General features: G+C 37.4%; 1 protein-coding gene across 8 annotated transcripts in view; it reads left to right on the top strand.

Moving 5' to 3' along the window:
* Positions 1 to 22,810, top strand: part of AKAP11 (A-kinase anchoring protein 11) — a 68,738-nt gene that overhangs the window by 32,805 nt on the left and 13,123 nt on the right. For 5 of the 8 annotated variants that reach the window (XM_023731619.1, XM_023731614.1, XM_023731617.1 and 2 more), the window contains exons 4-8: positions 1,177 to 1,224; positions 2,688 to 2,822; positions 4,386 to 4,650; positions 5,231 to 9,758; positions 18,763 to 18,918. In XM_023731619.1, the coding sequence (XP_023587387.1) occupies positions 1,177 to 1,224; positions 2,688 to 2,822; positions 4,386 to 4,650; positions 5,231 to 9,758; positions 18,763 to 18,918 (5,132 nt within the window). The other 3 variants (XM_023731616.1, XM_023731618.1, XM_023731615.1) reach the window with 3 other exon arrangements.

The following is a 22,810-nucleotide window of genomic DNA, read 5'->3' as shown; positions in this document are numbered from 1 at the left end:
TTAAGGTAAAAAGAAGAACCACGGGGGGAAAAGACAGAAAAAAATAAGGTCACCTACAGCTTCATCATCTAGAGTTAATCACAGCTTATGGTTTGGTGTATTGTTTTCCAGTATTATTTTTCATGCATATATATATATATATATATATATATATTTGAAATGAGGTTGGAATTCTCTACACACTTTTTATGCATTTTCTGTGACTTGTCTTTTTTACTTATGATGTGACATTTCCTTATGTCATTAGATATTCTTTAAAATTTTATATAAACTCCTGCAGAGTAATCTCTATGTGTGAGCATTGAAGGAAATAAATTGAGTCAATGAGGAGGTAGTCTTGAAGGTCTGCCCAGGGAAGGTCTCGCTGAGGAATTGACATTTGAACTGGAATTTGAAGAATGAGGAGGTGCTAGAGATGTAAGCATCCAAGGAAGAAAGATTGAGGCCCCACCCACTGCTGCTGAACCCATTCCCAGTCATAGTGACCCTGTAGGACAGAGTAGAACTGCCCCATAGGGTTTCCAAGGCTGTAAATCTTTATGGAAGCAGACCGCCACATCCTTCTCATGCGAAGTTGCTGGTGGGTTAAAAGTGCTAGTCTTTCAGTTAGCAGCTGAGCGCTTTAACCATTGTGCCAACAGGACTCCTAAGACTGAGGCAGAGGGGACCGTACTGTGTAGACCTGACGCAAGAAAGTACCAGATGTGTTCCAGTCACAAAAAGGAGGCCCATGTGTTGGGGGAAGGTCTGAAGTCTCCAGCTAACCCAAAGCTTTGAGGCCTCGGTCAGGACTTTGCACGGGGAAGCCATGGAAGGTTTTGACAGGGAAGTGACATGACAGTTATTGGGGATCAAGTGGGAGAGGACTGGAATTGTGCAGGTGAGAAGTGGTGGCAGTGAAAAGGCAGGATGTGGGTGTATTTGAAATATGTGTTGGAGATAGAGTTGATTGAACTTGCTAATGAGGTGGATATGGGGGTGTTTCAAGAACTGTATCACAGAGCCAAATCTTTGATCAAAGACCTTTTTGATCATCTTTGAAAAAATTATCATCCAGTCCAAGGCAGGCAATATTTTTATACTTTGTGTGCTTTTTTCCTGTTTCTCAGCTCTGTCAAAAATCTGAGACAAAACTTAAAACTCAAATTAATGGAGTTTTATTCCTGTTTTATTCAGGTCACGTTTCTAGGTTTTAATGAAGAAACAGATGCTGCTCATATACAGGTATGATCAATTTATTGAACTAGAAAGAACTGTGAGAGATTATTTGGAACAAGATTTTGAGACTGAAGATTTTGCCTTAGTGGCCTAAAATTCATACTAAACTCTTCTGGCATTTTTCCTGTTTATAGTTAAAAGTTGACATTTGAGGTCAACTTTTGAGTGTGTTTTGGACATTCTCACTTTTTTTTAGTATTTCCATTTGAGGATCCTTGTTTTGGAAAGCAGCTTTATGTTAGAAGATCACACAAGTCACTTATCTCAGAAGGTTGCAAACCACAGGCTGACTTTATCTCCACTCTGTGCATAATATAGAATGTAAGACTTGCTTTTTTATTTAGAATGTTTCTATAATCTGGTTTCAACAGAAAAAATTCTTCTATTTTTAATTAAGATAGAGTCGAATATTTAAAAGCTAAAATTTGTGAAAAGTAATGATTAGCCAATACAAAAATTTTAGCCTGTTTGATTTAGGCAGGTATTTACAAAGGAACTGCTATTTGAGATTAGTATCAACGAAGGAGAGCTTAGCAGTTACATAAAGAGTGGTTGAAGCTTGTGTGCATGTGGTAGGCGTACTTTTTTTTTTTTTTTTTGCCTTGTGCTGCTTCTTGCAGAATTTGTCATTGCCATGTGCTTCCTTTTGTGGCAGTAGGCGTCTTCTAATAGAGAAAGAAATAACACCATTCAGTTCTTTCTGAATAATGTATCTAGTGATTATTAATGAAACTGCTGATGTGTCTTGATGGTGCTTTTACTTGAAGGAAATAGTTCAGACAAAAGGAATATACTCCTGAGAACATAAGGCTGGAAAGAGAAGTGTTCCAAAGTATTTCTCTAATACTTTACTTCCTCTTTAAGTGTTACTGATAAAACCATGTTAATGTATAAAGGAAAATACTCTAGGAGGGGTCAAGAGTTTTAAAAAATTCTTTAACTGTGTAAAATATTTACATAAAAAGTACAAAAACAAACCCCCCAAAATAAGCTATTTCCTTTTCCTTTACATGTTTATCAAGTTTTCATTTAAAGTCTAATACAGTACCTTGGAGAGGAAAGGCATAAAAATGGACTTGTATTTTACAAATTTAAAACTTAAGCTATGAAGGAGTACATTGCCAAGAAGCCTGTATGAAAAATTCCAAAATTTAACCTGAGAACTGCAGGTTGACATTTGCTGAACATATTTATTAAATGCCTAATTGTCATAGATGTGTGAGATACCATACAGAGTTGTTTCAATAGCTTGATATCTGTATGTTGAAGAGGCTGCAGGAATGGCCAGTGTCAAAATACTAATTATATTTTATGTTCTTTAAAAGTAGATCATCTGAGGATGATAAGTTGCATATGTTAACTGTAATGACTCAGAAAATGTATTTACCAGTTAACTTATGATATCTGTATAGGGTCCACATTATAAGAACCTTGTAAGTGATATTTATTGTGTTGTTATTTTAAACTAGGATTTAGCTGCAGTTTCTTTGGAACTTCCAGATCTTCTGAATTCACTCCACTTCTGCAGTCTAAATGAAAATGAAATTATTTGTATGAAGGATATAAAAAAATCCTCGGAAATAAACAATGGTCCTCTAAATCAGGTAGCGTTTAAAGATCATTTCTAATGAGTTTTTCAGGGCAGATTTTATAATGGCATTTGGTCCAGAGTATTAAACTTTTAAATACTTGAGTGCAGTTTCTTTTCTTTTTTCTTTAATGCTGTCTTAAGGAAATATTCATAAGAAATCTAACTCATGAAGCATTGAAATTACTGAAGGATGGAATAATTTTGGTTATAGCTTATAAATTAGATTTTCTATATATGAAGTTCCATAAATGGTATGCAAATATGTTTTTTTTTTTCCCAGAAAATTCATTATTTCTGAATTTCTTGAACTATATATAAGCTATAGAGACTTCCTTTTTATGGCTATTTCCACATTTATAAAAATACTGTATTTTATAGAATGTACTTCAGCTAATTTTCTGATTAAGAAAAATCCCATGTAATGTAACCATCTGATGTTCCATTATTTCAGACATGTAGTTATTTGGTAATATTGAGCTTTTACTTGTTTACTAGGTATGCTCTTGCTGATAACACACAAAGAAAAAAATATTATTTGCATTTTAGGAGGTAAAACATCTACAGTTCAGCCCTCAGGTCTAAAATTACCCTCATTTATTCTACGTATACAAGAGGACTGTGTTCATTATGAGGTCTGCAGATAGAAGTGGAACTGCTTGTCTCATTTCCTTAATTATATTCTTCATTCATATTTACTATGCTTTATTTGTTAGTACTTAAGATGTGATTAGCTATTAGACATGGTTTCTAGTTTTTTTTTAATTAAGTGATTTGTCAGTGTGTGCATTTTTAAGATAATATGTGTAGGAAAAAAATCTGGTGACTTGTAATCTTAGTCAAAGCTGCGAACATTATTAGAAGTTGTATTAACTAGGGAAATTTAGGTAAAAGGAGGATCAGTTTCTTTATTATGATAGGAGAGAAGGTGGCGTCATGCCAAAAGCTAAAGGAACATGAGGTACAAAAATAAACTCTAACCTGGTTCCTGCCCTCAAGCAATTTACAGTCAAGTTGATGAGATAAATGAATGATAAAGAAAAATCACAGGGCTGTATGATTACAGGAAAACATAATTGCCAAAGAAGTATAGGTAGAATGTAAGTTCTGTAACATTTTAAGGAGATAGGATGGGTAGAATCTGAATATGTGTGTCACAGAAAAAATGGGAGAAAAAGAAATTGGGAAATGAGAGCTGTCGTAGAGAAAGGATGAAGAAAAGAAACGTTAGAAAGCCAGGGAGCCTTTTGTGATGCTTGCCTTTCTTGTGTTTTTCTAAGATTGTCTTATTTCTAGGCTTCTTTTTTTTTTTTTCCTGTTTTGTTTTGTTTATTGTTGTAGTTTAAATGAAATTTACATTTCAAGTTAGTCTCCCGTACAAAAATTTATACATACATTGTTATGTGACCCTCACTGCTCTCCCCATACTGTGACAGCACACTCCTCCTTTCTACCCGTGATTCCCTATGTCCATTCAACCAGCTCCTAACCCTCTCTGCCTTCCCATTAGGCTTTACTTCTTGATATGTTTTATATTTGAAATTGAAATTGTTTTCTACTATCTCTCATCTTCCCCAAGAGTCGTCATTCTGGAATGCTTTGCGTCATGAGAGTGTCACCTACATTACCAAGACTCAGAATTGATTTTATATTTAGTCTGCTGAGTAAATATGCTACTGGTATACGATACGCCCTGGAAACATACTTGCATCAGAAGGGCCAACTTGAGACCACTAATGAAGATGATGATGATACTAACCAGTCAGTGTCTTCCATAGAGGATGACTTTGTCACTGCTTTTGAGCACTTAGAGGAAGAAGAGACTTCAAAGCCATATAATGATGGTTCGTTTTCTACCAGACCTTTTCTTGAAGTAGGGGATGAAAATTTAAAATTCACTTTTGAAAGGTTTAAGGTAGACTTGTTCAGTTGAAATTCATTTTGAAATTTGATCCAATTTAAACATTTTAACTTTTTCTCTGATTTCCTGAGGAATTAATTTTTTGGTAACCTTTAAGTTTATAGTTGTTATAGTTTTAGTTTTGCTGTTCCTGTTTTTCTTAGGTAGTGCCCTCTAAGCACTGTTTACCCCATCATCTTAAATGTCTGAAACATGGCTGGGTTCACATTTCAGAAGAATTAGCTGGAAGGGGCTGCATGTTAGTGTCTCTAACACACGGGACACCATGCTAAGCGTGCCAATAGACTAACCATCCCCAGACACAGGGGAAAATTAAATTAATAAAAGGTGTATTCACTTCCAAATGTGACTTGGGATGAACCTTTCTATTAAACAGCATAGTTTAGAAGACACTTATGTTATAAATAAATACCTCGTGCTTTTAAAGTCAACTTACTGGTTTAAATTAATTTTTAAAAAACTCCATTGATACGTAATTTAATTATTTTACCCCTTTCCTATAGGAATAAACATTTCAGCACTAAGGAACCAGTGTGATGCCGCTTCACAGACTGTTTCTAGTCACCACTTAGAAACCCATGATTTAAAGATTCTGGTTAGCTCTGGGCAGCAGAAGTCATTGGCTAAACCCACAACTTCCTTAATAAACATTCTGGGGCACAAAGAACCACCTTCTGTGAAAGCTCCAGTCACAACATCAGTTTCTGAGCCTTGGATCCAAAGGAGTTTCTACAGGTCAACTAATGCTCCAGATAAAGGTAGTGAGATACAGGAAACGTTTTTTTCTTCTTCCCCTGCGTACTCTTCTGAATCAGAATGCTCAAGTCCAAGTCCTGTTATTTTCTTGGATGAAGAGGGATATCAGAAAAGTTTAAAAGCAAAACTTGAGCTGCCTAAAATTCCTGTGATGAAAGATGATATAGAGGATTCAGACTCAGAAGTAAGTGAATTTTTTGATAGTTTCGATCAGTTTGATGAACTAGAACAAAATTTAGAAACTCCTTGTCTGTTTATAAAAGATCCTGCCATAGGGATGCCATCGCAAAAGAAAGGGCACAAACATGAAAAATCTTGTTCTGTAACCACTACTATGAATCCTCAAAAGTTCAAGTTTGATCGTCCAGCTCTCCCAGCTAATGTTAGAAAACCAACTCCGCGGAAACCAGAGTCTCCATACAGTAACCCGTGTGACGCTCCAGATTCTCCACGCCCAGTGCAGGCATCCGGGGAAGACAGTGGCTTGTTTAGCCCCATTCGATCCTCTGCTTTTAGTCCCCTTGGAGGCTGTACTCCTGCTGAATGTTTCTGCCAAACACATGCTGGTGGAGATAGAGTTCATGAAAATCACGATTCGATTTATTACACTTACGAGGATTATGCGAATAGTGTTTCATGCAAAGTACTTGATTCAGTTCTTCATACCCAGCATTCTAATGCACTATCAAACATTGATAGTATTAAAGGTGGAGAAAATAAAACAGTAGCTGTTAAGCATGGGGACCTTGATCAAAACAATAAATCTAAAAATAAATCCTTAATGATTAAAGATAGCATTCAGAAGTTCGCAGCAGATCTTGTGGAACAAAGTTTTGGTGGTGCGTTTAGAGACTTGCAGAAAGGAGTCTCTTCATGCACCAGTGCCTTGTGCCACTTAGCCATCAAATTGACGTCATCCGTTTTTCAGATGGCGTTTAACGAACTGAGAAGACAGCGTGCATTTTCCCTGAAAGAGCGTGCCATTAGTGGCCTGGCTAATTTTTTGGTGAGTGAAGCTTTATCAAATGCTTTAAAAGATTTACAGTATGTAAAGAAGCAGATATTTACAAACACAGTGGCTAGGTTTGCTGCAGATCTTGCTGAAGAGCTGGTTTTCGAAGGCATCATGGAAGTGTGCCAATTTTCATATCCTCCCACACCGGCATTTCCACAGCGTTGGTCGTTTGACTCTGAAGACAAAGTCGTGAAGTCGTATGCAAAAGACTTGTCTGAATCTGTAATACAGGAAGCATTCATTGAGCTCTCACAAGTTGATGTGACCTTCACAACAAAAGCAGCAGTTAGTGTTTCTACGGATAACATAAAGTATGTGAGTGCAGAAAATGTAGTGCCATCAACACAGACCTTCACCTTTTCCCCTCCTTTTAACAATCAAGCAATTATGGTGACCAAACCCATACAGGAATATAAAAAAGAATACACAGTGCAGCAGGCCTTGTTTTGTACTTCTGGAATTGTTACGTCTATACCAGTGCCCTTGGCAGGAAGTGCCCTTCTCCCATATCATATTTCATCTGATATATATCAGGCAAAGTCTCATCTGTCATCTGACGGTAGTATTTCAAGTGGTGATTCTAGCCAAGCTTGTGTTACCACAAAAAGCAAAGAAAAGGAAGTAGCTTGTCTCAGAAATACTTGTTTACCTTCAGGTTCAGAACACAATCTAAGTAACCAGAATGATTTTAAACCAAGTCATGATGATATTGAAATGCAGAATTCTTCAGAATTAACAAGTGATCCTGCAATCATTAGCAGCTTTTCTGCAGCAATGGTGCATACAATAGTAAATGAAACTTTAGAGTCAGTGACATCGTTCAGAGTTACAAAAACAGTTGATGAACACACAGATTATTTAACTAAAACAGTAGAAGGAAAAAGCCCTCCTTTCTACTATGATCGAGCAACACTGCAACAGAATGACGCTAGCTCTAAGGACATGTTTGCTGACCAGTTATCTAAATCTATTATTAAACATTCCATAGACAAAAGCAAATCAGTGATTATAAATATAGATAAAAATGTGGTGAACAGGGAAGGCTTGCCTGTTCCTGGAGAAGAGTCACGGTTGACCTTGGAAAAGTGTCCCAAATTTCTTGACACTCAAGTTCATTATGCCCTTTCAGTCGGAAAGGATTGTGCTGTAGAAAGTAAAGGCCCAGTGGCTCATGAATTTTCTTTAGAGACACCAGCATCATGTCCAGTTACGACAGTTCAAAAATCTGACTTGAAGGAACTTGCCAAAGAGAAGCCAGTGAAGAGGCATAGTTTAAATAATACTGCATTTGAGCCATTGTCTTTTGGGCAAGAAAACCTGTTTCCTCATTCGCACACTTTCACATCTACAGTGCTTACCTGTGTAGATGGTTTGCATGTGGAAGATAAACAGAAAATCAGAGATGGAAATGTCATACCTGAAACTCCTCCATCAACTCCTCTAGTACCATCCCAAGCTGGTTCCGAATGGGATATCAAGAAGTTAACCAAAAAGCTCAAGGGAGAGTTAGCAAAGGAGTTTGCACCTGCTACACCACCTTCTACACCTCACAACCCGTCTGTTGGTAGTTTGTCTGAAAATGAACAAAATACCATAGAAAAAGAAGAGTTTATGCTGAAGCTCATGAGATCGCTTTCAGAAGAAGTAGAAAGTAGTGAAGGTGAAGAGCACCCAGAAGTGGATGTGAAGTCAGAGCACTCAGGGAAGAAAGTTCAGTTTGCAGAAGGGTTAGCTACACACATAATTTCTCTTGCAACTGAAATGGCAGCTTCTCATTTAGATAATAAAGTAATTCAAGAACCCAAGGTTAAAAACCCTTACTTAAATGTGCAGAGTCAAACAAATATATCTCCTCCTTTTTTAAATTGCTCAGATGAAAATTTACAAGCACTGTGGAATTTTGCAGGTGATGTGGCGGCAGAGGTAATTACAGAAGCTGAGAAAATAGCAAAACTTAAAAGTTGTGTGCTTTCCAGGCAAAGGAAGAACAGTTGTTATGCTGATGGTTTCTATTTCAAAAGAGCTGACTGGCATGGTAGATCAGAAGAGAAGTTGGATATAGAGGCTGTAGCACATCCCAGAGAAGTGGATCCGTATAGTCTCTCCTTACCGTCCAGTGCTTGTATGTCAGGTCTGACATATAAGTATCCCAGCTGTGAAAGTGTGACAGATGAATATGCAGGCCACATTATCCAAATCCTAAAACAAGAAGGTGGTAATAGTGAGTTAATAATGGATCAGTATGCTAATAGACTTGCTTACAGATCTGTGAAATCAGGATTACAAGAAGCAGCTAAGACAGCCAAAACAAAGTGCAGCTCTAAAACGTTCCCTGCACAAGGCTCACCAGAGAAAACCAAGAATGAGCTATTAACATTCTTAACTAAAGAACACCACCAAGAAGTAGATAAAAAAAGACGAAGTAAAAGGAAGGGAGGCTACTTTTGTAAAAATCAAAGTTGTGAAAGGACACAGGATACATATAGAAATGAGTACTCCGAACTGTATAGTTTTTCGGCCTCTCTTGCTCACAGCATAACAAGAGATGTTAAAAAAGAGCTAACAGCTTCTACAGTTGGCTTGCCAAAATCCTTAACAGATTCTTGCCTTTATGAAAAATCTGAATGTGATGAAGATCCCGAGTCTCACACTGAACCAGAATTTCCTAAACCTCTTCAGCCTTCCTTGCAAAATCACAGATTTTACCACAGTATTGGAAGCTTAAATGAATATGGTTGTGGAGAGAATGTTGTTCAGACTGTAGAACAGTATGCTAAAAAGGTAGTGGATGACATGTTGGAGCTAAGTTTAGAGTCTGCAGCTCTGCAAGTGTCTGAGACCACAAAATCAGCAGATAGGATTACTTATGCAGAAAAGTTGTCACCTCTTATCAGTCAACCTTGCAGATATTGTAACCTTAAAGAGCTCCATGATTGCACTGGCAGTGCATCTCAGCACTTTTTCAGACAGGATACAGTTGCTAGTAGTAAGCTAGTTTCTAACTCAAAGTATAGCAACATCTACCAGAAATCTAGAATTTTTCATCTTGATGTCCCGCAAATTCATGTTAATCTTGATAAGAAGACAGTGCTTGCTGAGAAGGTCGTTGCTGAAGCTATTGAAAAAGCAGAGAGAGAGCTGAGCAATACCAGTTTGGCAGCTGACAGTGGAATTGGACAAGATGGCATTACCTTTGCTGAAAGCCTCACCGCAGAAATAATGACATCAGCAATGACTAATGTTGGACTTGCTGTTAGCAGGTAAGTTTCAAATTTCTTTTGGGACTTGACGATAAAATGAAAAGTTATACTCAATTACATATATTTTAGGTCTTGTTCAGAAAGTATCCTAAATTAACCCTAAGTTAACAAAAATTTTCCTTGTTTTATTTGTGTATTGTTTCATGCCCTACACAGGGCTTTTATATATACTGTTTCATGATTCCCCAATAGCCTTTTGAGGGAAGGTATTACCCATATACAGGGCTGGAACATGAGGCTCAGAGAAAGGATAAACCAATTTTTCTAAGTTCACACAACTATAAAGTAGGTGATGCTGAATCAAAGAAACATCTGGAGAATTTTATACAATAAATACAGTTACGTATCGCTTAATGCCCACGATACGGTCTATAAAATAGGACGTTATGTGATTTGGACGTTGTGCGAACGCCAAATTATGAACGAAGTTCTTTTCAGGCATTCGCTTCCAGAATAAGGAGGTTTTGTCCATATTAAAAATGTACTGAGCAAATAACCTCCCTGTACAACTAGTTTATCTAAGAGTTCAACAGGAGCCCTGGTGGCACAGTAGTTAAGAGATTGACTGCTAACCGAAAAGTTGGCAGTTCAAATCACCAGCCACTCCTTGGAAACTCTTATCGGGCAGTTCTACTCTGTCCTTCAGGGTTGCTGTGAGTTGAAATCTACTTGATGGCAGTGGGTTTTAAGAGTTCAACAAAACTTCTTCTGCCTTCGCATTAGTAATAGACTCACTACTCACTTTCACGTTATACAGCAAAAAACACTTGAAGCGCTTGAACCACCCAGTGCTAACACTAAACATCATAGTCTGGTCTTGCTTTTTCTTTAGACATATCTAACAAGCTTCATGCCTCAGCAGTGATCTTCAGCATACTGAGAGGGATTCGCTTTTGTGTTTCGTTCTCGATCCACGTTATAAGCGATTTCTCCATATCTGATATAGGTCCCTCTTGCATTTTCGTTAGCCTTGTAGCTTTCAGTGGAGCCCATCCTTTAAAAGCTTGGAGAATTTTCTCTTTGTTTTTGAGGATCCTTATGATTGTCGAGTGTAACATGCCTAAATCCACTATGTCCCATTCTCCAGTTGGGATTTCTGAGCTCTGTTATAACATGAGACCATGGATGTATATGCGGTCAGACATTGCCAGAACGGATGTTATGAACACATGACTGTATGGAGGTGTTGTTTGTTGCCATCAAGTCTGTTACGACTCATGACGATTCCATGCGTGCAGAGTAGAACTGCTGCAAAGGGTTTTCCGTGCTGTAATGTTTCAGAAGCAGATTACCAGGCCTGTCTTCTGAGGTGCCTCTGGGTGGATTCGAACCACCAACTTTTGGTTGGTAGTCGAGCACTTAACTGTTTGCATCATCCAGGGACTCCTAAATGTAGAATACTACCTTCTTAATTTACTACTCTGAGATTAAATTTTTATACAGTGTTTTTTTATTTCTGTCGCAAAGGTAAGTTTTCTTATAAAGAGCATGGTTTAACCAGACTGTTATGAGTAAGAAAGCAAAAATTTCTCTAAATACTACCACCATTAGTATCGCCTGTCTTAATAGACCCACCATATAAGGGGAAAATTCTTTCTGATAGGCCTGCAGCTTCCTGTTTTGAGTTGAGCGATTTGTGCTCAGTGATTCAGATAACTTAGTTAAAAAAATCTCACTTTTCACCTTATTACCCCTGAAAAAAACATCAAGACCACTCTGTGTTACTAGTTTGTAAAATTATATTTGTTAGTCTTACTGGAAAGAGAAAATGCTTTGAGTTGAGGTGGAATTTAATTATATCGCATGATATCCTAGATTTATTTGGTTTCTTTGGTTCCTTACTGCCCTATTTTTTAATTGTGGCAAAATATACATAACCGCTCGAGTGTACAGTTCATTGGCATAAAGTACATTCACAGTGTTGTGTAACTATCACTACTGTCATTTCCAGATCATCTTTATTATCCAGACACAACTTTATACCTGTTAAATAATAACTACTCATTACTCCTCCCAGCTCCTGGTAACCTCTAGTCTACTTTCTATCTTTATGAACTTGCCTATTCTAGATGCCTCATATAAGTGGAATCATACAGTACTTGTCCATTTGTGTGTGGCTTATTTCATTCGGTATGGTATCTTCAAAGTTCATCAGTTTCTTTTTATGACTGCGTAATACTCCATTGTATGTGTGTACTACATTTTGTTTATCCGTTCATCCATTGATGGACGTTTGGGTTCTTCCCATCTTATGACAATTGTAAATAATGCTACTATGAACACTGGTATGCAAGTATCTGTTTGAGTCCCTGCTTTCAATTCTTTTGAGTATATACCTAGGAGTAGAATTGCTGGGTCAGAGGTAATTCTATGTTTAATATCTTGAGGAACCACCAAATTTTTTTCTATGGTGGATGCAACATTTTACATTCTCACAAGCAATGCATGAGTGTTCTGGTTTCTCCACGTCTTCACCAACGCTTGTTGTTTTTCTTTTTTCTTTTCTATCATAGTCATTCTAGTATGTGTCAAGTGATATCTCACTGTAGTTTTTATTTACATTTCCCTAATGACAAAGGATGTTGAGCATCTTTTCATGTGCTGATTGGCCATTTTCATATCTTCTTTGGTCAATGTCTATTCAAGTCCTTTACTCATTTTTGGAGTTTTTTTTTTTTTGTTTTCTGGTTACTGAGTTGTTAAGAGTTATTTATATATTCTGAGTATTTATCCTTCATCAGATACATAATTTGCAAATATTTTCTCCCATTCTCTGTGTTGTCCTATCCCTCTTGACAGTGTTCTTCTATCACTCTTGACAGTGTTCTTTAATGCACGTTATTTTTAATTTTGAAGTCCTGTTTACCTGGCTTTTTGTGTCATATCTAATGTCTTAGTTATCTAAACCAAAAAAAAAAAAACCTAACCCAGTACCGTCGAGTTGATTCTGACTCAAAGTGACCCTATAGTTACCTAGTGCTGCTATAATAGAAATACGACAAGTGGATGGTTTTGGCAAACAGAAATGTATTCTCTCACAGTTTAGGAGGTGAGGAGTCTGAAATTAGGGTGCTGGCTCTAGGGGAAGTCTCCCTTTCCGTAGGCTATGGAGGAAGGTCCTTGTCCTCAGTCTTCCCCCTGGTCTAGGAGCTTCTCAGGAGAGGGACCCCAGGACCAAAGGACACACTCCGTTCCTGGTGTTTCTTCCTTGGTGGCATGAGGTCCCTCTCCTCTCTGCTCACTTCTCTCTTTTATATCTCAACAGAGATTGACTCAAGATTTAACCTAATCCTGTAGATTGTGTCCTGCCTTATTAACATAACTGCTTCTAATCCTGCCTCATCAACATCATAGAGGTTAGGATTTACAACACATAGGATAAATATAGCAGGTCACAAAATGTTTGACAGCCACACAGTACTGGGAATCATGGCCTAGCCAAGTTGACATACATTTTTGAGGGACACAATTCAATCCATAACATATAAGAATGTATATCTAAGAATCCAAGATCGTGAAGCTTTCCCCTTGTTTTCTTCTAAAAGTTTTATAGTTTTAGTTCTTAGATTTTGATCCATTTTGTGTTGATTTTTGTAGTATATGGTGTCAGGTAAGGGTCCAGCTTCATTCCTTGGCCTGTGAATATCTAGTTTTTCCAGCACCATTTGCTGAAGACTGCCCTTTCCCCGTTGAATAGTCTTGGCACTCTTGTCGAAAGACAGTTGACTGCATGTGAGGTTTTATTTCTAGGCTCTTTTGTTCTATTTCATTGGTTTTATATGTCTGTCCTTATTCCACTACTACACTGTTCTGATTATTGTAGCTTTGTAGTAAGTTTTGAAATTAGATATGTGAGTTCTTCGTTATCAATATTGTTTCGGCTATTCAGGGTTCGTTGAAATTCCATACAAATTTTAGGATGGATTTTTCTATTCTATGAAAAACACCATGGAGATTTTGATAAAGACTACATTGAATCTGTATACACTTAGGGTAGTATTGTTAACAATATTAAATCTTCCAATCCATGACCATACGATGTCTTTCAATTTATTTAGATCTTATTAATTTCTTTCAGTAATGTTTTGTAGTTTTCAGCGTATAAGTGTTTCACTTCCTTGGTTAAATTTATTCCTAACTATTTTATTCTTTTTGATGCTGTTGTAAATGAAATTGTTTCTTAATTTCCTTTCAGATTGTTCATTGCTAGTGTATAGAAAAAGTTGATTTTTGTGTGTTGACTTTGTAGCAAGAGATTAACTTCTTTCCAATTTGGATACCTTTTATTTATTTTTCATTTTTTGTCTAACTGCTCTGGCTAGAACTTCCAGTACTGTGTTGACTAGAAGTGGTGAAAGTGAGTTCCTTATCTTCTTCATGGTCTTAGGGGAAATGCTTTCAGTCTTTCACCGTTGAGCATGATGTTAAAAGCTGTGGGTTTTTCACATATGGCTTTTATCATAGGAAATTTCTTTCTATTCCTAGTTTATTGAGTATGTTTATATAAAAGGGTATTAGATTTTTGTCAAATGCTTTTTCTGCATCAATTGAAATAATTTTGTTTTTTCCCTTCATTCCTTTAGTGTGGTGTATTATATTACTTGATTTGCTAATGTTGAACCATCCTTGCATTCCTTGGATATATCCCACTTAGTCATGGTGTATAAACCTTTTAATATCCTGGATTTCTCTTTGCTAGTATTTTGTTAAGGATGTTCATAAGGGATATTGGTCTGTAGATTTCTGGTGGTGTCGTTGTCTGGCTTTGATATGCAGGTAATGCTGGCCTCAAATTTCAATGCTCCTTAATAAAGTTTTATTGGAATATGGCCACACTCATTTATTTATGTGTTGTCTGTGGCTGCTTTGATGCTACAATGGCAGGGTTAAGTAGTTGCAACAGAGACAGTATGGCCTGTGAGCCTAAAATACTTAAACTGTCTTACAGAAAGTGTTTGTGAACGTCTGTCTGAGAGCCACATTTTCTTTATTCATGATTACACACGGGTTCCTAGTACGATGATAGACACAAAATACTTAGTTAATAAGTGTTCAAATGAGTCAGTGGTAGTAAATCAGGCCGTTCTACAATTGAAGCAACTTTCCTCAGTCAGGTGATTTTAACCATTTTTTCTTTTTCTCCATCCCAGCCTCATAAGAGGAAAACAGAGACTCTCCTCTAGACTAGAATCTCTCCAAGACATTACTCTTAGGCTCTAGCAGATGCCTTTGCTATTGATTCATCTATTTTCTTGCTTTTTCTCCTTAGAGTTGGGTGTGTAGATAGTCCCCTGTAGTTCTTCCTATAAGCTGGTGCTGTCCAGTTTGACCTTTTGGGTATTACTTTGTAGTTCTTTTCTTCTTTCTCTCAATTTTTAATAATTGTGCTAGGGTTCTGTAAGTGCTGACTATAGAAAGTTGGCTCGAGTGTGTACAATTTATTGTCCTGCATTTTCTGTTTCTGAAGTTAAAATTGTCTTTCATGCTTCAAGAGGTATTCATTCAAATGGATTGTCTTTAAGGCATTATTTGGATTATTTCACAATATGTCCCTTTTCTTGTAAATGTTTGATTCATGAGAACAACCATAAATATTTCACAAAGCTGTAATGTACACATGGTGGCATTTGTGTCAGTATGAGAAAATACGCGATCATGCATTTAGAAGAGCAAAACATCTGAACTATGTTCTGAACTATCCTTTCTAAGCCAGAGTAACTTAATGGTCATTATAAACACTTCCCTGGACCCTATCCAGTGGGTTATTTCAGCAAAACAAAACAAATCAAAACCCCAAACCATTAGATTATGGCACATACCAGGAAAAGTTTTCATAAAAAAATAGATAAAAAAGAACAGAGAGTGCTGTTTATGATTCAAGGCTACAGTGTGCCTGTCTCTGGAATGCCCAGTATAATTTTGGTTGCTGTACCTTAAATGGAAACCCTGGTGGTGTAGTGGTTAAGAGCTATGGCTGCTAACCAAAAGGTCGGCAGTTCAAGTCCACCAGGCGCTCCTTGGAAACTCTATGGGGCAGTTCTGTTCTGTCCGTAGGGTCTCTATGAGTCAGAATTGACTTGATGGTAACGGGTTTGGTTTATACCCTTAAATGGACCCCGGTGGCACAGTGGTTAGGAGCTTGGCTGCGAAGGAAAAGGTTGGCAATTTGAATCCAACAGCTGCGCCTTGAAGCCTTATGGGACATTTCTGCTCTGTCCTATAGGGTTGCTATGAGTTGAAATTGACTTGATGGCAACAGGTTTATACCTTAAATACAGAGTGTGAATAACACAAGAGAGGCAGTTAAGGGGGATGTTCTAGGCACTGAGGATACAGAAGTAAATAAAACATGGAAAAATCTGTGTTCTCTTGGAGCTTAGATTGTAGTAGAAGACAAACAAACAAGTAAAATATATAGCATGTGTCTTAGTCATCTAGTGCTGCTATAACAGAAATACCACAAGTGGATGGTTTTAATGAAGAGAAGTTTATTTCCTCACAGTCAAAGTGGGCTAAAAGTCCAAATTCAGGGCATCAGCTCCAGGGGAAAGCTTTTTCTCTCCGTCGGCCTTCTTCTCTTCAGTGTTCCCCCGGACTAGGAGCTTCTCTGCGCCGAGACCCAAGTCCAAAGGTCTTGCTCTGCTCCTAGCACTGCTTTCTTGATGGTGTGAGGTCCCCAGCTCTCTGCTTGCTTCCCTTTCCTTTTATCTCGAGAGAGAAAAGGTGGTGCAGGCCACACCCGAGGGAAACTCCCTTTACATTGGATCAGGGATGTGACCTGGGTAAAGGTGGTGTTACAGTCCCACCCTAATCCTCTTTAACATAAAATTACAATCACAAAATGGAGGCCAACCACTCAATTCTGGGAATCATGGCCCAGCCAAATTGATAGACACATTTTGGGGGGGACATAATTCAAACCGTGACAGCATGTCACATAGCAGTAAGTGCTTTACAGGAAAAATAAACCAAGGAAGAGAGCTAGAGGATGCTGGTGGTGGTGACAGGTGGGAACCATGGGGGTGGCTTGCAGTTTTGAATGGGGTAGCAGGGACACATCACTGACAAAGTCACATTTAAGCAAAGAAGCCAAGGTGAAGAGAGATTGAAGTCGTGCGAATCTGGGAAAAGAGTGTTCCAGACAAAGGGGTAGGATTGTGCATATTTGGGTAGCTGCCAAGAGGCTTGTGTGGCTGAAGCAGAGTGAGCCAAGGAGAGTCTAGGAGAGAAGATGGAGATGATGAAAGGGGCCAGAGAGTATGTCATCCTTCGTGCAGTTTAAGGACTTGGGCTCTTATTCTGATTGGTGAAAAGCCATTGGAAGGTTTTGAGCAGATGACTGACATCTGACTTCTGTTTAAAAGCATCACTTTAACTACTATGTTGAGAATAAAATATGGAGGGGGCAGTTAGAATAATAGGACAGTGAATGGACTTTCATGTAAAGATGGCATAAAAATGTACATGTCTTTTTATTGAAAAAAAATGAAAAGGGTTATGATCAAAGCTTAAAGTCTTGAAGAGATTGGACTCTTTTGAATATAGATTTGAATGATAAATCAAGTCAAGTCTTAAAGCCAGGAAGGTCCTTTTTGTAGATGTAAGAGAAAGTACTGCTTTATATATTGTTGTTAGGTGACGCCGGGTCGGCGACCCTACATACAACAGAACAAAACGCTGCCCAGTCCTGCACCATCCTTATAATTGCTGCTATGCTTGAGCCCATAGTTGGAGCCATTGTGTCAGTCCATCTTGTCAGGGGTCTTCCTGTTTTTCACTGACCCTCACTTTGCCAAGTATGATGTCCATCTCCAGGGACTGGTCCCTCCTGATAACACGTCCAAAGTACGTGAGATGAAGTCTTGCCATCCTCGCTTCCAGGGAGCACTTTGGTTATACTTCTTCCAAGACAGACTTGTTCATTCTTCTGGCAGTCCATGGTATATTCAATATTCTTCGCCAACACCATAATTCAAAGGCGTCAGTTCTTCTTCGGTCTACCTTCTTCATTGTCCAGCTTTTGCATGCATATGAGGCAATTGAAAATACCATGGCTTGGGTCAGGCGCATCTTAGTCCTCAAGGTGACATCTTAGTCCTCAAGGTGACATCTTTGCTTTTGAACATTTTAAAGAGGTCTTTTGCAGCAGATTTGCCCAAGATATGTCATTTGATTTCTTGACTGTTGCTTCCATGGGTGTTGATTGTGGATCCAAGTAAAATGAAATCCTTGACAACTTCGATCTTTTCTCTGTTTATCATGATGTTTATTGGTCCAGTTATGAGGATTTTTGTTTTCTTTATGTTGAAGTGAAGTCCATCCGTACTGAAGGCTGTAGTCTTTGATCTTCATCAGTAGGTGCTTCAAGTTCTCTTCACTTTCAGCAAGCAAGGTTGTGTCATCTGCATATTGCAGGTTGTTAATGAGTCTTCCACCAATCCTCATGCCACGTTCTTCTTTATAGTCCAGTTTCTTGGATTATTTACTGCCTTACATTGTTGTTGTTGTTAGGTACAATTGAGTCAGTTCCGACTCATAGCAACCCTACAGGACAGGGTACAACTGCCCCATAAGGTTTCTAAGGAACAGCTGGTGGATTTGAACTGCCAGCCCTTTCCTTAGCAGCCAAACTCTTAACTGCTATGCCTCTAGGGCTCCACTTTGCATAGACATTATAAACTAAGGAATTTATATTCCTCGTTAGTGGTCCCAGTTGAAAATATGAACAGCTAAGGAGAATTTAGATAAATGATGCACTGGGGTGGATACATAGTAGATTAACAGGTAAGTTAGAGGTGTTAGTGGGTACCTGCACTAGTTTTGGAATTAATATGCCTTCCTGTGAAGTCTTTGTATTATTAGCAGGCACAGTTAAAGGGTTAGGTGAACCAGTGATCTGACTCTGGATATCATTTCTTGTTTTTTGTCATCTTTATCATCAAATTTATAGTCTCATAATTCAGAATCCATGATGTTTCCAATCTGATTTTTTTTCTTTTTTTAGTTCAAAAGAAAAAGATGACTTTCAGTCAACTGAGTCTTTTGGTAGCCAGCAGTTGAATCTCAGTATTGGTGAAGACAGCACTGGTAGCTGGTCCAATTTAAGTTTTGAAGATGAACACCAGGATGAAAGCAGCAGTTTTCATCATCTAAGTGAAAGGTAACTGACGTTTTACATATAACTGTGTAATTTAGGTTCTCAGACCTCAGAACTGAACTATATATTTGCATTTGGTGCTTTTAGAAAGTTCCAAATTTGAAAGTCTGCCATGTTTGTAAAATTTGTTTCATCATTCACAGTATGTTTCTAGCAGTTTTTGACATATATTAAACACAGTAATTAGCTGAGCTAATTTTCGTTGGGTGTGCCAATAGTTGATTTGAAAGATATTGCATACATTTGATTTTATATCCTTTAAGTTTTTCCTGAATTTTTGAGGAATAAACTTTCTTCCTGTCTTTAAGTCCTCTTTAGTGGGTAAGAAGAAGGGCTGTTATCTGTAAAAGGCATCAAAATGACCTTGTAATTTTGTTAACGTTAGTTAAAATAGTATCTTTTTTAGGAGGGTTTCCCTGTTGTCCTGTTGTTCAGGAACAAAATGAAATAGAGCATTTATACTTGAATTATTGAAAATACGTAAATCAAACTCATTATAAAACTACTACAGCAGAAGGTGCTTACTTTATGTATAACTTTTTTTGTTTAACTTGTAACAACAGTCTTTGGACTATTAATGATAATTTTTTTTCTCATATTCTTAAAGACATTCCTGAATAACCTGTACAATTCCATGAACTCTTTATTCATATTAACTGATAACTTGTAAATAAGAAATATCATACATAGCTGAGTCTAGGGAGAGGAAAGAATATTCAGCATACTTCCATTCTTGGGCTGGTATGGAAGGTTGAACAGATTGGAATCGGCTTATCAGGAGGAGGAGGTAAAAAGACTGTTGGGAGGATGAAGTAGCATAGGGAAAGGAAGTGGCTTTTCACCTGTTAGAGCACATCATCTCAGAGTGTTATTTTTGATGCCAGCATTTCTTAAAATCCAGATTTGAAAAGGCATCCTTTGAAACTGGTAGCCAGAAGTGGGACGTTATCACAGATCATATGACCTTTGTGCATAACTTTATCTAGAGTAGAAAGTAAACAATTTCTTTCATCTTTGAGCAGCACAGAGGCTTCTCGGACTTCAGTGAGAGTTGTAGCTTAGGAAATGCTGGTGTTGGGATGGGAGAACTACAGATGAAGGCTGGTGGCGTTAAAAGGCCTTGGAGCCGGTTGAACAACTCTCTGCAGCACATTATCTAATGTGATGAAAAGAGGGAGGACTCTGCCAGGCTCTGTCCTTGGTTCTTTCCTCTTTGACATTATTTTATTAGTGATGCAGAATACCCATTATCTGTGGATGACTCAAAACGAGGCCAAAAAGATAATCCCATTAACAAAACCAAGGTTCAAAAGGACAGAATCAGGCGGAGACTAAAATAATAATGTTTAACATGGGTAAATGAATTTAAGTTCAGAAAATTAATTATTTGACTTCAGGAAGGGGCAAACTTGGCATTTTGTCCGAAAAAGAACTGTGATTTTAATTTACCACAGTCCTGTGTGTACTAATGAAGCTATTGGTATTAAGGTACAGACCTTGTACCTGAATGTATAGGTTAATCTAGGGCGGGTGGTGTGCTTGTTAAATGCAGTTTCAAGGACCTCATCTCCCAGAGATCAAGATGCATTAGGCCCGTGTTGGATCTGCATGTTTGATAAGCACATCAGATGACATTAATGCAGGTGGTTGGCAGACCATACTTTAAGATATATTGCTTTACAAGCTGAGTCTTTTGATGACCTCGGTAGTATGTACCATTCCTTTCTGGCCAGAGATCAAGGCAGGAGATAATGACTTCAGTGGTGTGGACGCACCTTGCAAGTTTGTTCTCAGTATAGAGTTCAGTGAATGGCATCAATAAAAGACTGAACAGTAATTTCAAATTTTCAGAGGCGTTTAGAAGGAAGGTATAATTATTTGATCAGAAAAAGAACTGATCTGTATATTTAAATCCCTGAAAATACTTCAGGCAAGTTTGTGAGCCTCCTGGAAGTTACCCAGTAGATTAGGTAAGAGATGGGTCAGACTTGCAGAATTTTTGAGATACTTTTTTATAAGATGCATCAGAATTGATAGTAGTCTTCATATGAGTAGAAACCACTTAAAGAATTTTATTACTTGACTACTTGTGGTTTAAAGATATAGTATGCCTGTTCTAGACAAAGGGAATATGAAAAGGCAAAAAAGAAGCAGGACAATGTTCAAGAATGAAGTAGGAAGCCTGTTATGTGAGGAATTTAGATGCTTTCATGTTGAGTTAAAGTAGGGTGACCGTATAATCTGTTTTGCTTGGAATAGTCTTGGTTTATTTCTGCTGTTCCCATGTAATTGTTAAGAAGTGACTTATTTTCAAAAGTGTCCTGGTTGGATGAAAAGTTGACGTGGTCACCCTAGTTAGACGTGACATTTTATAAATAACTAACTTCAAATCTGACCCATTTTGAGGTCCAAAAAGGGAACAGGGTTAGATAAAAGGAGTTTGAATTTTTAGTCTTTACATTGTTTAACTGTATTTTTTTTCATATTCACCTAATACTTAGATGATGGTTTTTTATTATTAATTAAATGGAGAAATCATTCTTGTTATTAGGATATGGGTAAGGATTTTAATTTTCTGTTTTTCTTTTCTTAAATAATCATTCTATTAATAGAAGTAAATAGTGTTTGAGATCATTAATTTTCTCTTTCTCCCTGGCTCCAGCTGTCTGTACCTTCTGTATTTTCATATTTTTTCAATTTTAGTTTCTCTGATGACAGACTACACGGGCAAAACTCATGTTATTTGTGTGAACATATATTAAAAGGCACTGCTCGGTCTTAGCTTTTATTCTCTAATGCATTATGGTTTTCTTTGAGACAGTTTGATAATGTTAAAATGAACATAGATTTGTAAATAGTTTGAGATTGCTTGGAAACTGCTTAGAACTTTAAATAATCATCAGATTTTTGTTTTTTTGGGGGGGGTAACCTTGTCAGCATTTACTTATGCATGTATAATAATTTTATGTTAATTCAGTTTTTAGAACCAAAATTTTGATTTTTGTAATTGCCTAGTCTTATACAGCCTCATATTGGGACATATAACTGCTTATCACTGCAGACTAATGTGCTTACTAATTGTTTTAATGGTTAGAATTTTTAAAAATTGCATGTTGGAGGGTTTAGTCTGAAAATTTTAAATTTAATTTTGTTTCTGAACACAGTTGCCTTTTATTTATTGCTTTGCAGAAATTTTAGAATGTAATTGCTTTCTTTGAATGTTTTATGAATATAGCTCTTGCTTTTTTCCTTTTTCTTCTGAAAAGGTAGCATAAAAACTTATCTGTATGGTATTAGTGACTGGCCGACCAGACAAGTATAATTCTTGATAGAGCCTTACTTATTCTAGCTTTATTCTAAAGAATGTTTATGTTATTGGCCACTTAACTGAATTATCTGTAATGTATGAAAGAAAGGTAATTGGCAGAGTATTTTAAAATCAGAAAACATCTAGTTAGAAGAGGTCTATTTGGGACTATGTTTTGGTGCCTTCCAGCCCATCCCTCCAAAAAGCCCACCACTGTTTGCACCATCTAAAGACCTGAGAGAAAGTTAACCTTTTTTTTTTTTTTGAACCCTACCCAAACTGAAGAGTATTGGATTTTACAAGTTAAATCCCAAGATTTGCCACATTTATCTCAATGTGAAAGTTCTTGCTTTACTCATTCACTTGCTATCCGAGAAGGCATTGTGTCGTATTACCCTGTAAAATAAAGTTTACAATAATTTTCTTGGCCTTTTGAGGACAAGGAAAAAAATCTCCTGAATCTCCGAATTGACCCAAGTACCATTCAGAGTAGCGATAATGGTTTCTGTTTGCCTCCATGGACGCTCCACTCCATTGTGGCAGCTTCAGAACATCTACAGTTATCAAGGACAGAAGCTGTTCCCAGAA

Source organism: Trichechus manatus, unplaced genomic scaffold (assembly GCF_000243295.1).
Source record: "Trichechus manatus latirostris isolate Lorelei unplaced genomic scaffold, TriManLat1.0 scaffold00044, whole genome shotgun sequence".
NCBI classification, from domain to species: Eukaryota; Metazoa; Chordata; class Mammalia; order Sirenia; family Trichechidae; genus Trichechus; species Trichechus manatus.
The sequence above is the reverse complement of the archived record's forward strand: the minus strand, read 5'-3'. Positions and strand labels throughout refer to the sequence as shown.